At 30.4% G+C, this 18,014-nt stretch overlaps 1 protein-coding gene across 1 annotated transcript; it reads left to right on the top strand.

Annotated features, from left to right (window-relative positions):
• Positions 1-13,046: 13,046 nt before the first annotated feature.
• LOC112017858 (uncharacterized) lies at positions 13,047-16,588 on the top strand (the record flags this gene model as incomplete). The annotated part of the gene is given in 4 exon segments (XM_065767531.1): positions 13,047-13,245; positions 13,436-13,603; positions 14,099-14,232; positions 16,405-16,588. Coding segments are annotated over 3 exon segments (462 nt in total), but the record flags the coding sequence as incomplete, so codon positions are not given.
• Positions 16,589-18,014: the final 1,426 nt, after the last annotated feature.

The following is an 18,014-nucleotide window of genomic DNA, read 5'->3' as shown; positions in this document are numbered from 1 at the left end:
AAAGGATAGTGACCATGGTGGAGGAAGCGTACAATATCAACCGTGAGGGGAAAGTCATAAAAATACATGCAATCTGTGAAGCATAATAATTTAGGACTTCATTAACGATTTTTGCATGGGATGATGGCACCATCAAATGCCTTGTCTCCATTCTTCTCATGCCAATTTCTAGCATTTTGAACTAGTTTCTTTTTTTTAATAGGAACTGCCTTCTAAGACTGGAGATATGTATATATATATAGCCTGATGCAAGCGTATTAAACGTCTGCACAAAGTGTCATAACTCACGCGGATTCCACTATTTTAGTAATAGTAAGTTTACAATATTTTCACAATATTTTTTTAATAAATCTTAAGTAATACGATGTGGCTAAAATTGTAATTTTTAGTAGTGAGTTTAAATTAAAATCAGTAATAAATTATTATTATAACCTAAAATTTATTGTAAAAATATTTTAAACATTTTCCTAAATGTGTCACAGCGTGACAAGAAGATAGAGGATAAACCGTATTTTTTGTTCTAACCCGAATGAATGCAAGCGTATTTAATATCTACGGAGAGGAAGAGTGCACACGGACCCACAGGCCCACACACAAAATATTTTTAGTGAAAACTGAAAAAGCGTGTGATAGCATTTTGATTTTTGAAACTGTGGTCAATCAAGAATTTTAGGGGTTTTGGGTCATATATTTAAAAATTGAAAATATATGTAAAAATATATGTAAATAAAAAAGTATGTGAAAAGAAGTGTAATATTGTTTAAAGAATAAAAACATATGTACCAAACACACCTAAAATTGATTGTGACTACTTTTATTTGTAGATAATTGCAAACCGTATTTTATTTATCGTAAGACCAGATGCAACCGTGTTAAACGTCTAGTGAGAAATGAGTACAAGGCAATAACTTTCTCTTTCTTTTCATTAAAGGCGCCCACAAAGAAATTATTAATAAGTGTAGGAATTTTCCATAAAAGCAGTGGGGAAGAAATTTCCGGTTCAAAAGGAGCGTTGAACGCGCCAACATGCTAGAGATTGAGATCCCCTGCTGCATACCGCGTGGGATACTGGTATTACACGGTTTGACGGGATGAACTATGAAGGGTTTAAATTGAAAACTGCTTTTGGTAGCTTGAAAAGAGCAAGAAAGTAAAATATTGTCATAAATTTGCACTGCAAATTAAATTTTTTTTTTTTTAAAAAAAAAAAAAAAAGGGGATCTCAATCCACAGAAAAATTTGGGTTTTAAAATTCTTATCGGGCAAGAATTTTATTTTATATAAACTATTAACTATGCATGTGGCATGAACAGCTTAATTAGGGGTGTATATAGGACAAGTTTAGTTAGATTTAAGTTCAGCTCAATCTTGTCGGGTAGCAAAACGAAGGACTTGCATTAAATAGATAGTAGAAAATAAAATAATAAAATAGATAGTAGAAAATAAAAGAACATGCATTACTTTAAGTTATATGACAGATGCACATTATGGAACACCGATTCTTTATAAAAACTAAAAAATAGATCACAAAAATAATTTAAAGCAACAAAGAAATTCTTGGAAGTGATCTATTAACATTTTAAATCTTTGGTAGAACATGTGATGAATGAACAAGTAATAAGAATGGAGCAATTCCTTGTATAAGTACTCAACTCGTAACTTTTATCTCATAATTATTGAAGTATAAACAAGTTTTTGCCTTTGTGCAAGTTTCTTTCTAGTATTTATTTATTTTTCTCTTGGAGGTATAGATTCCTTAAAAGAAGTCACAGCCCATTCAATCCATCCATCATTCTCATGCAAGTACCAAACCTAATGTAATCTCATTTCCATCCAACCATGGCATTCTTAAACACCAACCTTCATCTCTTTTCATCAATAATCCTTGTTAGAGATATATTAGTTCAATGTAATAAACTCAAACTCAATCCTACTTTGTATATAAGCTAAGTCTCCTATTTGTACTAGAAATGTATTAGTCTAAGATTTAGTCTACTATATATACACATGTTATGGTTTATTGTAACACAAAATTTGTACTACACTCTTATATATTAAAGATATAATTATTAAAGGTTTCCTTTATAGATTTAGGCCATAAGGCTGAATCATGTAACCTCGTGTTCTTGTGTTCTATACTTCATACTTCTGCTTCCACATCTATTCCAATATATTCATCATGGAATATCAATACTAATATTTAACAATCCTTATAACACCTTCATATATGAAAACAAATCATCAAAATTCTAATTTTAAATATAATAGTCTTTTGCATGTTCGAGAATTATATGTAAAGAAAAATATTTCAATAATATAATATAAATTGAATATTAAAATATAATTCTTCTAAAGTAAAATTCTATTATTAAATGTTTTAAAAAAAATCAAAAGATCATTTGGATTAAAAACTAATTATAAACTCTTTTGCCTCTTGAAGTTTGGGATTACCTTTATTTTATTCATTTTTTGTTTTAAAATTTTCATTTTGGCTCTATCATTCATTGTCGTTAGTTATATGATTGTTCAAAAAAAATTTCCCTACCTATAAAAATGATATTCTTGCATTCCTCAATAATTTAGAAGTTAGAAACAGTATTTCATAAAATATTTAAGCATAAAGGGACTCCTAAGGGTCATATTACTAACAAGAATGAATAAGAGAGTCAATATGAAAATAGAATCAAATATGAAGGGCCAAAATGAAATCATGCCCAAACTTTAATGGCTAAAAGTAGGGGTTGATAGGTTGGGTCGGGTTACCAAAAATTATTTTACATTTAATTGTGTCACAGTTTGGGTTAGTTGGGGTTGAGGTTTCTTTGGTTTTCTCAAGGTATATGGAGAACCAAATGTGTATGTTTGTTTTTGATGATGTATGAAATCAATTGGTCGTATGCTCTGAACTCAATGGTGGATCAACAACATGAAAAAGAAAGAAAGACTATCGAAGGTGACCGGAATGGAACCAACCAAAGACCCTTTGACAGTTAAGTTAATATTTCTCTCAAGGACTCAAGTATAAGAAGTGGATAAATAGTTATGCATACCATAGTTTGGTGAGGCTTGGTCCCTTTAATAGAGAGTTTGGATTGAGTCTACTTGTTAGGTGTCACTTACATCATGGGAGATGTGTGGACTTTGTGAGGAGAGTGGAGCGAATTTTGGAGAATTCACCACACGTTTCAAAATAGTGGATTGTGGTGCAACTGTTCTTGGTTTGTAAAAAACACCTTAGAATTTACTAAGTGTTAGTTGTCCATGGTCTTTCATCTATAGATGACTTTTTTTTTTTTATTCTAAACGACATTTCTCCTTTTTGGTGTTACTTCTTTCCTCTTTCCTGGGCAACTGTGTTGGACGTGGATCCTTTGGATGACTCTTATGGACGATATATACCTCTTAATTACCCATAAGTTTCTTTATATATAAAATAATTGTAGGGAAAGTTTGAATCTTCTACACATTTTTCTCTCTCCTTTACGCACACTTTCTCTTCCCTATCGAGTTATATGTTTGGTTTGTTTGGGTTTGGAGGATTTAAAGGTGATAGTAACAGCGGTACGCTTCTTGGACGTGACAACGTTAGTGGTTACAAGAGGGATGGTACTAGTAGTAGTAGGCATATCGATGAAAAAACAGGGATGGTAATAGAACAGCCATTTGGATAGGGGGGTTTAGCTTTCTCGAGCTTGCACTTTTTCTTCAAGCTTTTGATTCAGCTCCCACATTGATGGTGTGGTGTGGACCTGAATGGTTCGTTTACAAAGATGGGTTATATGTAATGTATTGCGAGGTTGAGATTGAGAGGGAATTAGTAAGGTGAGAGAGAGTGAAGCATCGAATTTTGACACAAAGGGAAATTGGTTGGGCATTGTGACTAGCGATCAGCTTGGATGGAAGGGGAATAGAGTATGGTTTTTCGATTTTAGATTTGATAATAAGGAGTTTTTTTTGTGCTTGTTTTTGCAGAAAATCAAAGGGAAAATGTAAAGGTGATGTTAAAAAAAAAAACCATAAAAATAAGAAAAATAAAGTTGATTAGAATAAGAAAATTAAAATAAAATGTTTAGGTTGTGTTTGGTTCTATGGAAATTGATTTTAGAAAAATATTTTCCACATTTAAGGGTATTTGGGGCTACTGAAAATGTTGGTCAATCGAGAATTGTTTTCCTATTGACAATAAAATAAAGACACTTATGATGGAAATTGGTTTATACTTTCACTTTTCGTAAATTGTTTTCCACTTCACCCAAAATTCATCAACCTAACCTCTAGCCCTTACGCCCACTATCTACCATCCTACAACCACCATATTTGAAAATATTTATTTTATGAAAAACTATGTTATTTTGAGTTGAGGAGACATTTAATGGCCTCCTCATTCTAAACGGATGGAAGTAAATTCAAATGATATATAACATTAAGGTAAAGTTAAAATAGTGGTTAAGGTAAAGTTAAAATAGTGGATTAAAATTTTAAAATTTTAAGGAGTAAAATCAAAATCAACCCAAAATTTAAGAGTATAATATGTAATTTAGTCTTTATTGTTGAGTGTTTGATTCATTCAAATTATGTTATGGATTTTGAATTTCTGATTCACTATTAAAGATGCATGAATTTTAATTTTGTCAATTTTTTACAACCATGAATTTGAATAACGTGTCATTAGGAAGACTCTTTTGTCTTTCAATTAATCTAGTATTGGTAATGCTAGAACTATTGAACTACAACTCTTACCACAACTTGCTCACATAGCAAGTTATGAATGGTGGAGTTGTGGATTTACATAGACCTAACGCTTTTATTTCTATGCTCACAATTTTTTCCACATGAGCAAGTTGTTGTAAAAATTGTGGCAACAGTTGTTGTCCTAACATTTTCCTTCTAACATTGATTAAATCTAATGGTGGGGACAGGTTATTTGAAAAGGTTGCAAGTTCCCATCAGAAAAAAAGAAAAGAGAAAAGGTTGCAAGTTTCACGAAATTTCTTGACTTCATATATTTACTTTTCGTAAACCTAAGAGCAATAGCATCCGGGAAAGAAAAAAAAAATTACATCCTCAAACACCACTTTATCTATTTTACAAACTCATTTTACAACTCACCTTGCATCCTAATTTTTATTTTTACATACAACCCAATAAAATAATATAAACTACCTAATAAAATAATAAAAAGTATTCTTCTCTCTCTCTTTCCCCCCACTCTCTTTTTCTCTTCACACACAACCACAAGATTAAAAAATTATTTATTTATTTACAACCTACAAATAGTAAGGTTGCATATATGCAACCTTGCTGTAGCAAGATGGGTATAAATTTTTGCATCTAGCAACCCTGTTGTGGCATGCTTTTGATGGTTTGAGTTGTAAAATAGCAACTTGGGGGGTTTTATACCCCCCAATGCTAATGCTCTAATGCAGTCTAGTTATTTAGGCATTTGTCCCTTCGCTAATGGTGGGATTCCTAGGAAATGCCATGTGTGTCTTGATGAATTATTGCATATTATCCAAAGTTTTAAATACTTTCCATTTCTTTTCTCTATTTCGATCGGTACACTTTTGTATAGGTCTATTTTAGTATTCCGTTTTGCAAATATTTTTGTTTATTCATTGAAACAGAATATTTTGGCACCTACTTATTTTAGTTTACCATTTCAAAATTACCGCTAAATTATATATGGTTTATTATAAAATTTATATACCTAAATTAGCATCACATAATATTATACCATATTATATTATTAATTCAAATTTAAATAATATCATCGTTATATAATATAAGTATATAATATGTCATATATGAGTAATTTTTTTTTTTGAGAAATAAATAAAACAAATATATATATATATATATATTAATGGGAAAAAAAAGAAAACTATGTCACGTGTGAGTAAAGTAAACAAGAAAAGAACATTGTTAAAGGAAAATAATAATAATAATAATAATATGTCATATATGAGTAAAGTAATAAAAAAAAAAAGGATTTAGGAAAAAATATCATAATTTGTTTACATATCGACTAAAATTGCCATATTAGGTGGAATTTAGTAGAATGGACTGAAACATGTAGAATGGACTGAAATTGGTTAAAATTGAGAACAAAATAAAATAAATTGTACCTGTTAATTAATTAGTTGGAATGAAAAATTTCGATCGTTTTGGGTGGGAACATAATAGAATTCAAAACTATAGTATTATTGCAATATAGTAACTTGATATACTATACAAAAGGTGAAAGTTATCATAATTTAATTAAGGCCAAGAGTTTTAGTTCAAGTGGTTAACATCTCTTCGTATTTTTAATGGAGACATCTAGAATTTCAAAATTCAAACCGTCAATTCATTACCATAATTATCAAATTATAAAAAATTATAAAAAAAATCACATACTTGTTCAAATTATATCATATTTTTGTCTTAGATAGTTTATTTTTATTCTTGTCCATACAACATCACTGTATTTGAAAAGTATAAAAAAATTTGGGTCCGTATATTAGCAAGAATGCCTCTTCCTTTTTATTATTATTATTTAGTTAGTGGGAAAGGACAAGATGCTTCTGTCAGGAAAGTAACGAGCAATTGAGGATGTATATTCTACTTGGGTGATTAAGGGTGTTGGAAATTTAAAGTAAAGAAGTATGATTTTGCTAAGAAGTTTAAAACAATGATAGTCAACCATCGGTAGTCCGAATAATGCATAAAGCAAGGAAAGCGTGTCCAGGGAATCCTTATATTTCTTTCTTCTTCTTCTTCTTCTTCTTCTTCTTCTTTTTATTTTTTATTTTTTTTTATTTTTTTATTGTTGAGAGAGAGATTTAATTTATGGAATCGTTTTTTGGTGTAAGTAGGAATTGAACCCCAGATCTCTTATTTAACCACCAGAGATTTTACAAGTTGAGTTAGCTGGAACCCACCTTCTAGCTAGTTGTTATCAATATGAAATATTAAACTTCTTGTTATTTTAGTAACGTTTTAGTCTACCTTAACGTGTTATTATCTAGATATTATGTATTATTTTTACTAAATATATATAAATTGACACATTCTTTTGCTCAAAAGATTCTTATTTACTTCATGTAAACTGCTAATGGTATGTGCCTTCGCATGCAATTGCTTCAGCAGGTAATCACTTGAAACTACCAACCAAAACTAAGGGCATATTTGGTAGATTGTAATAGGTACTATAATGTAATAGTTATTCTTATGATTTAGTTATTCTTTAATTTGGTTATGTTTTTATTACAATGAATAATGATTCCTTATGAATAGCTATTCTTCAAAATGAGGAATAACTATTTATTTTTAAAAGGTTGTATTAGCTATTCCTTAGTAAGAGTAATAATTTTAAAATTTAATATATTTCCAAATAAACAAACTTTCCATATACATCTAACAATTATAAAAATAAAAAAATCATAAAAAATAACATATATCTCTCTTAAATTTAAAAATAAAAATTTTTAAGGAGATATAATTGTATGAGTAAGAAATTTCCTAAAATAAATGTCAAGTTTCATTCTAATATTATAACTTACAACCAAACTAATGAATATATTTAGTTATTACATTACAACACATTTTATTCTTAGTAATATAGATTACAATTCCTATTATAATACTCATTTAGTGTACCAAACATACCATAAATGCAGGATCTTACAAAAATAGCTACTGTGAACTTTATCATAGTAAGCAGTTGCTTCATGCTCTTAAAATTTTTAATTTATAAACAACAATCCAATTTGTTGAGTAGTGAACTATGGTACCATTCGATTTTTAAACAACTTTGTTACAGTGGTTTATAACTTTTGCTAATAAGCTCTAGCTCATATAACACATTTTTCCCATGAGAGTATGGTGGGTGTGTGATGAGGTTGTGGGTTAAAAACCTATTGGATACATGACTTACTAATAACAAGAAAAAATCTCACATAAAATCTCCCAAATTCAAACTAATTAATTCTCATCTCTCTCTCATAGTTATATAAAAGCATTAGCATTGGGGAATGCTAATGCCAAATCTAAGAGAAATTTGGAATTTTAAGCCTCAAAACCATCTGCATTGGGGAGTGCTAAACAGCAATATTGCAAATTTTTTTTTTGCAATATTGTCATAAAATTGCACTGTAGCAAGTATTGTAAAAAAATAATAATATTTAATTATGTAGAGAGAGGAGAGAGATGGGAGAGAAAATATATAATTTTGAGATATATTATTTTATTTTGTAGATATATTATTTTAATGAGTAAAAGAGGGAAGTAGAAGTTTAGGATGTGGAGGTATTGTAAAATGGTATAGTATAATGATAAAATGACTTTTTAGAATTGTAAAATAAAGTAGCATTGGAATTTTCCAATGCTAATGCTCTAGTCTCATATTTTTAATTAATTGTAATTATACAAATACAAGTATCAACTTATTCAAGTTGGAGGCTTGGAGCATTTAGTTGGAAAATTGGATTAAACATTTGAAGATCTAATTAAACTTAATTAAATTGGAGGGGAAGCTCATTATCTTGAATTTTGATTTATTGAATTCGATCTTTTCATAATTTCTATTTTGTTTATTTACTAACTCATTATTGTACTTCATTTTTACTAGTGGCAAAAATTTTAAAATGGCTCATAGAAATGATCATGTCATACTAGATGATGTAGAAGTAAACGAGGAAGGACACTAATATTATGAGTCAATTGGTTTGCCACTTTCTCTTACATCCTCCTCCCCAATTATTGGTAAAGTGATAGTAGTTCACATTCACAATTTGTCACCTTAAATATACTAGCTACTACAACCACCCCAAAATTGTTAGCCAAAGGAAATTAAAATTTGAGGTTTCAATTTATTTTTATCGTACGTATGATACATATCGTATCGGATACAAAAAAGTTTCATATTGTAAGAACATATCATAAGTGTTCATGAATTGTATGATACAGTGGTGTGTATCGTATGAATTGTAAAATCGTATTGTATCATAAGATTTGTACGATGCTTATGCATGTGCTTTAAAATGAGTTTTTTTTTTTTTTTTTGGGTTAAAATTTGTGCTTTTATTTTAATCCAACAGGTCGTTAGACTTGTTTTTAACACAAAAATATTAGTTTACTTAATTTAACCCAATAAAATAAAATGTCTATTAGTTTTTTTTTTTTCCATACAAAATTTGGGACCACATACTTACAATTTACTTTCATATTTGTAAATTTATTTTCTATATAATGAAAAAGGTATCAATTGACAATATAATTATTTTTTTGTCATTATTGTTATAAGTCTAAGAAGTTAGAATGCCAAGAAGAAATATTAAAATAAAATATTAAAAAAACAAGAAGAGATGGTAAATATTGATGATAATAAATAAAATTTCAACGAAGAAATAAATTGGCAAAATAATGAACATGTTGATAACACTGACTTAGATGTAATTGATTAGGTAAGACAATGAAAATAAATCATTATTTTGGGTTATTCGTCATGTATTATTGTTTTTGAGTTTAATTAATTTGAATATGTATATGATAAACACATGATAATTTGATTTATTTAGTTAGCTTGTTATAAATTATTATATAAGTGATATTAAATTTGTTATTAGTTTTTTTTTTTTGATGAAAAAATTTGTTATTAGTTGAATGTACTCCGAATTTATAATAAATATACCCTTTATATATGTATGTCTATAATTTTAGTATAAATTTTATTAAGTGTTTGTATATCTTGCGATACACGAAACGATATAATATGGTACATCATACAGAAAAATCAAAAATCAATTCAAGATATGAATAACATTTTGACAATTATGATAAAAAGGATAAATGCTAATGGAATAAAAGAGATCGAAGAGAAAGGTATTGCTGACCCTAAAGAGTTGACTTAATAGTTCCTAAGATCTTGGGTTTGAAATCTCTTGCCCATCCCATCTTAGGGCCACCCTCATGGGATTCTTCTCTGTAATAACCCAGTGTATATAAGACATGGTATGTGTGTATGTGGGATGGGAGAACTGCACATACTTTAGGAAATAGTTAGATATTCAAAAATGTATGGATACTCTTATTTATAAAAAAGAAAAAGAAAAAAAAAGAGAGGTTTTGCCCTCCAACTCATCCCGTTAATTGTTTAATAACAACAAGAAGGCACGCCCAGCCTAGTCCATGGGCCGAATGAAAACGGATTGGGTCAACCTAGCCAAGGTTATTGTGACCTTTTAGTGAAATTCAATTTGCTAACCATATGACTAATTTATGGAAGAATATTTTTACCTTGCATTCCACAATATTTGACATTTTGGACTAGTTACTTTAACTCACAATGAGAAAGTATAATATTCGACCTTTTGCACTAGTTTTTTTGGACAAAAAAGCGATAGAATTATATTAATGAAAGCAAAAGAAAAATACAAGAACCATCACCGAGAGATCAACCCGAAGAAAAGCCAAACACAGTGGCAGGAAGAAACTCAGGGGACAAAGGAGAAAAAAGAAAAAAAGGTCTTTAGGAAAACGTATGGGATAAACAGAAACAATGTTGCCCAATTCTAGTGCCCAATCCCAGGCAGGGCTGCAGTTAGCCTCTGGTATTCATCCAGTAGAATGTTGCCCCTCGAAGGATCATGTTAGGATGTGTTTGAGTCTTCTCATAGTGGAAACGATTTCTGGCATTCTATAAAGACCACGTAGTCATCGCCCAAATCTCCAATTCCTTTGAAGACAGTTGCTCAAGCATTTGCGGTTTGCCTAGCTAGGGTATAGAAACCACTTATCACAGTTTTACTCTTCTGCAATTTCCCAGGGACCAGAGCTTAAACATTTTGGGCCAAGGGGCTAGTTGTCTCATCCGACTGACCTTTTGCGCCAGTTACTTTAACATATAATGAGAAAGTCTAAGTGTATAACAAAATCCCATAATATTTTTACAACACTTTAATTTTTTTTAATTGCGATGAGTCCAAAGTATAATATTTTATTTTATTTTAACTAATAGTGAATTGGCATCTCAATATACCATGAAAATATTGCAGATTTTGTTGGATCCATACCAGACTCTTTGGCTATTAATTTAATTAATATGGGAAATAACCCTTTCACATACTTCAAGATTTCAGTTAAAAACTCTTATATATATATATATATATATAAAGATTTCAGTTAAAAACATGAGATTTTTTTCAATAACATTAAATCTCAAACAATTTCGTTAGTTAGCACGTTTTCAAAACTATTTAGCAAACTAACATCTCGAGTATGAGAGAATTGATTTTGTTGTGCTAAATCAAGTGTAATAAATTTGTTTTCCATGGAACTCGAGTCTTTAAGACTTGATTTCCAACAAACCCAGAGAGAAAAACATCATCAAACCAAAGATTCAGACAAGAAAAACAATGAAAGATCATCAAACCCAAAGAACCAGATAAGAAAATGAAGGAATTTGGCAAACCTTCGCTTTGAGCTTTGTCGTTGCTGCCTTTGGAACCTTCGCCATTGCTACCTGAGTTCGGTCTGAGCCGAACAGTTTAGGTTGGGAGATCTGAGTTTGCTTCTTTGTGGTTTCTATTTGGGTTTGATCTCTTCAGTTTGTTCCTTCTTCATGGTTTGTTGTTTCTTCATGTTTTTGTTTGGGTTTCTTCTTCGTATTTTTTGGTTTGGGTTTCTTCTTCGTGTTTCTGTATGGGTTTCCTGGAAGTCGAGTCTTTGAAGCTTGAGTTCCATGGAACTCGAGTTCATTATACTCGATTTAGCATGACAAAATTGATGTTATTTTGCTAAATAGTGTAAGTGTTATTTTTAAAAAAAAAAAAAATCCAAAAACATGAGTCTATGTACGTAGAGTTGTAGACACTTGCATCAATGCTTGTATGATAGAAAAGGTACAATATTTAGCCAACAAAACCCAAAAATCACTCATATCAGGTCATTTAAAGTTGTGTAAAAATATATGATTGCTACAATAACTATGTAAATTTACATTGATACTACTCATTTTGCATTTAGTTTTTTTATTTTATTTATTTGTATCAAGAGGACGAAGGAAGAGAGTATATGATAATTGTTGTGTATGAAGAAAAAGAAATAATTAAAATAAAAAGCAAATTTAATATTTTAATGAAATGTAGTTTAAAATAGATAATGTGATGTGGTGTTATTTTTATTTATTATTTTTATAGGAGATGTGGGATGTTTTGAAAAGTGAGTATGTAAAATAGAAAAAGTAGGTTATATTCTATTAAGAACAAAATTTGACTACAAACTTGGTTGTAATCTAAGATTACAAGTTCACTTAATATCTTTTGATTGAATGTAAATTTTGACAAATCTACTATTGGATTACATTTTCTTCTTATATCCTCAATATTTACACAATTTATAAAAGATCAAAGATCATAGTTATGTCAACAATTAAACGTTTAAATTTCAAATCTTAGTAGTTTAAAATTATGCATAAAAAATAAGTTTATAGATTGAATAGTAAATAACATTTGATTGACATGAAATTTGACAAGTGTATTAAGAATGCAAATAACATGTAAAACAATTGTTAGATTTTTAAATTAGGTAACAATGTTAAGTTTTTTTAGAAGTTAACTAAGTTTGTAGCCAAAATTTTTTCTTATATTAAAAAATAGGTTAAAATGCAAATTGCAAGTTCTAAGTTTGACTGAAATTCATTTAGATCCTCTAACTTCTCTAACTTTTAAATTTATTTAATTCAGGCCTTATATTCAATTTTGTTATAAAATTGCCCCTAAAAAAAATTATCTTCACTTGAAAAAAAACTATAAAAGTAATAAAAATATTTGTAAGATATTTTTTTATATAAGAAATTTTTTCATTATATATTTTTTTATTAGTTAATTGCATACTTAACGGTAAATTTTTAAAATAAAATTTGACAAAAAGTCTGAATTGAATAACTTTAAAACTTATATGATTCAATTGAATGACTGAAATGAATTTCAATAAAAAAACTTAGCAGGTGAACTTTCCATATTTTAGGCTAAAGATTACATAATTAACTAATAAACACTGCTCAATTAATATTTCTGGCTTCAAACACTTTTGACATTATTGGTGTGGCCATCAAAATTCAAAAACATATATTTTCCCGGCAGAGCCAAAAGCAATTAAGCAAACCCTCTTAGGCTACTCTGTCTTACTCTAATCACGCAGTCCCAGTGGAACGTCAAGGCAAAAAAAGATCTGCTTCCGCACTCATCTCGCCAATCTCAAATCAAGGTCTGAACCCTTTCGATGCCCTAATTTTTCATTTTCTAATTGTTGCCAATGCTAACATTACTACCTAGTAAGCATACTCGATTTCTCATTTTCCATTTTGTTTTCTACTCAGATTCGCTCTTTCGTTGCTTAACCATGCGTGTTCTCGTCAATAACTTTGTTCATTTCAAACATGAATTTTGTTTTGAAGGTCTTTTTGGATTAGAGGCTATCTATGGCTTGGCCAATTCAAGGCATGGAGTCCGTGGTAGCTACAGTCAGTGGGTACCATGGCTCGGAGCGGTTTAACCTCATCAAGCTGATTTCAAATGCCGGCGCTAGTTATGTGGGTACTATGTCAAGATCAATTACACACTTGGTGGGTTTTTTTTTTTTTTTTTTTTTTTTTTTTTTTTATTGTTTTTGTTGTTGTTGTTGTTGTCGTCTTTAATTTTTAGCTTATATTGTGTTAATGAATCTCCAAAATAGGAAAATAAGGTAAAATTTCTTCCAAAGTGGGTTTGGAGGAAAATTCTTCTAACCCATTGTGTTGAATTAAGATCCTCTAATTGGAGATAGTCCATTTCATGGGTCATTTAAAACCTTGATTGTTCAAGTGTATTTTTAATTAATTGACCCTTTTAATGTTTACGTGATTTGTTTAGATGATTTAATGGGTCATGTGATTAAAATGCACTTGTAATTATTGGAATCGTTGTGTTATGGGTTGGAGGAAATTCTTTTAAACCAATTTGGAGGAAGATTTTATAGAAGAAAAGGAGTTGAAATGGAGTTCTATAATTTGTTGAAATGGACTACCCAATAGGTTGTTGTCTTTTGTTTATTGAGGAGTATATTCTACTTTGGTGATTAGGTGTGTTGGAAATTTGAAGGAAAGAAGTATGATTTGGCTAAGAAGTTTAAAATAATGATAGTAAACCATCGGTGGGTTGAAGAATGCATGAGGCAAGGAAAGCGTGTCCCAGAGAATCCTTATATTTTTCGAAGGTATGACTAAATTCTTTCCTTTCTGGCTTTTCCTTATCAATAGGAAGTGTTATACTTCTTGTTATTTTTGTAACTTTTTAGTCTACCTTAATGTTATTCTCCATATATTATGTTTTTTTTTAGTGGATATGTATAAATTGACACATTCTTTTGCTCAAAATATTCTTATTCATTTCATGTAAACTGCTAATGGTATGTGCTTTCCCATGTAGTTGCTTCATTGGATAATCACTTGAAACTGCCAACCAAAACTAAGTGCAGGATCTTAAAAAAAAAAGTTATTATGATCTTTATTGTAGTAAGCAGTTGATTCATGCTCTTAAAAATTTTACTATATAAACAACAATCCAATTTTTTAAGTAGTGAACTATGGGACCTTTGGATTTTTAAACAACTTTGTTAAAGTGGCTTATAACTTTTGCTAATAAGCTCTAGCTCAAATGACACCTTCTCCCTTGATAGTATGGTGGGTGATGAGGTTGTGGGTTCAAGACCTATTGGGTGCATGACTTACTAATAACAAGAAAATTGAACTCATATAGATTCTTTGAACCATTTTGCAAATTTGAAATAATCAGTTCTCACCTTTGCTTCAAGTCTTGATATGCTGCATAGAGCTCTTGATGGATCTCACATTAGAGGGGGGCCATCATAAGAGTTGGATGCCTCTTTTATATGTTTTATTTATTTATTTATTTTGCGTAATATTATTCAAACATGAATGTTTGAGGCAATTGCCTCAAAACATTTTAGTTTTTGTTACTTTTTTGGGTCCTTTCAGATAGTAGGCACTATATATTTTGTACAAGGGATATGGTTTTTTATTCTTAATAATTGTTGCCTTCGTACATATATGAAACTCATATTTTATATGAATCATTATCAAGATGCCGCTAGTGTTGTGTTTTTTTAGCCTTATGCTCTCATGTGAGATTGCATCTATACAGTCAGCATGTGTGGTGCCAAAGATCTTCCAATTTGACAAATCGCTAATTTTGGTAGTTAGTTTTTGATTGGAAAAAACCAAAAAAATCATCAAGGAAATAGTTTAGTAATGAAAAGTAAACTTTTATTATCGAAAAGACTAAAACACAGGGAACTGTGTCACTTTGATATTATTTTGGCAGAGGAGGGAGGGTAAGTTGGTTTATATATATGGGTTAGGATCAAGTTACACCTGATCCAACTATTTGTTAATGTTACACCACTAAAAAACTTTTCATTTGATTAATAATTTAAAAATTGCACCAGTGGATTACATGTTCTTGTTCTTCTTAAGACGCATACTAAATTTTTGATTAATCGGATGTTATTTGCTTTTAGATCAATATATTCATATTTTGTGTATAATTTTAAAATATAAAAAATAAAAAATTTAATAATTTTATAGATAAGATAGTTATTGATATTTGATCAGCTTGAAAGTTTGCAAGTAGGGGGGTATAAGGAGAAGATGTAATTTAATGGTAGATTTGTCAAAATACTCACCTGAAAAAAAAAAATTAAGTGGTGTAATATTGCCAAAAGTTACACTAAATGTAACTTGAACTCAACCAAATATATATAATATAAATTATTGTCAAGTTCTCTGTCTTTGCCTGCACTAAGAGTAGCCCCCAAATTATCATTCAAAATCAACAATTATATATATATTTTTTGTCTGATAAGTAAGAAATTTTATTGATAATGAATAGCGATCGAAAAAACTTGGCAACCTAGGTACATGGGAAGTTTATGTATTCACATTATGATCTTAAATTTGTCATTAATATGGCTTCACTTAAATGAAGCTACGAGGAAGGTAATTTATCAATTTATAAACTTGAAAACCTTTACATTTGTATATAGCCTTGACCCCCAAGAAAAACTTTTTGTCTCCACCATCGGTTGCTTCAATATTTAGAAAGGCCAGTGTACCTTTATATGATTTAGCACATGGATTGTAAAACCCCCTGCTTTTTATTACATCTTGGGTTTAGTATTTGTAGAAGTGGAGCTTGTTTCCATGTTTTAAATCTCAATTTTTCTTACTCCAATGACTCAATTATATGAAAGCTTCTCTCTTTTTGGGAAGAAACTTGTCTCCCTTTTGCTAAAGTTGAATTCATATTTTGACCAGTAATGAAATTTATTAGTGTTAGACTTATGCTTTCAGGGTTTTATTGTATGCAGTGGGGAAGAAGTGGGGCCCTTATTGATGGAACTCCCACTTGTTAATACGAGTGTCTCAGCGAAGAATCGTAAAGTGCTTACTGACAAATCGAATACTTGTGAAATCTCTCAAACACAATCTATTGATTTGGCGTGTGGAGATTCTGGTCTAGCAGCATTTTCTGAATCTTATTTGTTGAATAAGGTAATTGTAGGGACTCTCTCTCTCTCTGTCTATATATGTGCGTGTGTGTGTGTGTTGTGTGCATGATCCTTAATTTTGCTAAACTACAGTAGCTGTTGTTTGGTTGGAGAAGTCATACTGTTCTGGAATAATAAGGTTATGCTTGTGGCACTGTGGCTGTCAAGGCCTTTTTGGTCCAAGAGAATCTTTCTAGTTATTTTTTTTAGTTGTTCAGCTTTGAGTCTTATATTTGTTAGGCTTTGTCTATCCATAATATTTTTCAATTGAGGTGTGGAAAATTGTATCACAATAGTGCTAAAATAGGAAATATTATGCTTGCTATGGAGAAGATTGAATCAAGTTCATGCTAGTATTGTTTGAAGTTGTAATTGTGCTTGTGTCAATATGTCTTCTTGGTTTTCTTTTAATTGGGATATATTAGATGTGAGGTTAATTTGGTGGAATGGCTAACATCTTTCTTTGCTCTCCCCCCCGAGGTTTCTTTTAGATTGTTAGGATTGAGTGTTACACCTATTTCAAACCACGTCAGCCTCTGCTCACCAGAGTGAAGGCCTTGGCCTGCAAGCAAAGGGCTAGCATCAATGTTATTTGGGTTTCAAATTTATAGCAGTCACAATTATTTCAGCTACCATCACCCTGAGGGAGAGGAAAAATCAAACATTTGATGTAGTGGAGGTCTCAGTTTTTTAGTTGAAGTCCTTGTTCTTGAGATCATTGTTTGAGTGTTCATGCATCACAATCACTGTAGACTTTATAGACTTGCTTTTCTTTAGAGTGTATGTCTTATAAATTTTCTAGGAGGGATTTGGGTACACATCATGTGTACTCAAGGTCTCTCCTCCATATCAATAGAAATCAGGAAAGTACATAAAAAGGCCTAGGGTTTAAACCTTGTTTAGATTAGGTCCTGGAATTTTAATTTTGTCAATTGAAGTTCCAAATTGATTAACTTGTTTCAATTCAAAGCCCTTGTCCATCTCCGTTATTCTATGTAGTAATGGTGCAGATAAAAACAAAAAACTGTTGAGGGTTTGTTTTTCTAGCAATTGCTTTCTATTTAATAGCCTGTTTGGATTGAGGGGGAGTAGAAAGGAGGAGAATAGAGTTGGCCAGAAATTAGTGCAATTTTTGGACAACTCTACTCTACTCCTCGTCCCTCCCTTTTAATCCAGACCGACCATAAGTAAAATGTTCTCTACCTAAATGAAGATTTCTTTCTCTACCCTCTTTGTACAATGGCTGCCAACTTGATTTATGAACAAACCCTAGGTGAAATGTGGAGTTTATAAGTGATTTCTAGCTTTTGCATCATTATCATATTAAATTCTGGAATCAACTTGATTGTGGCTAGTTTTTACCTTCAGACTTGTCTCCCTTCCCCCACCCCTCCACCCCACCCAAAAAAAAAAAAAAAACTTGAGGCCAC

Source organism: Quercus suber, unplaced genomic scaffold, assembly GCF_002906115.3.
Source record: "Quercus suber isolate HL8 unplaced genomic scaffold, Cork oak 2.0 scaffold_818, whole genome shotgun sequence".
NCBI classification, from domain to species: Eukaryota; Viridiplantae; Streptophyta; class Magnoliopsida; order Fagales; family Fagaceae; genus Quercus; species Quercus suber.
This window is presented reverse-complemented; position numbering and strand designations above follow the sequence as displayed.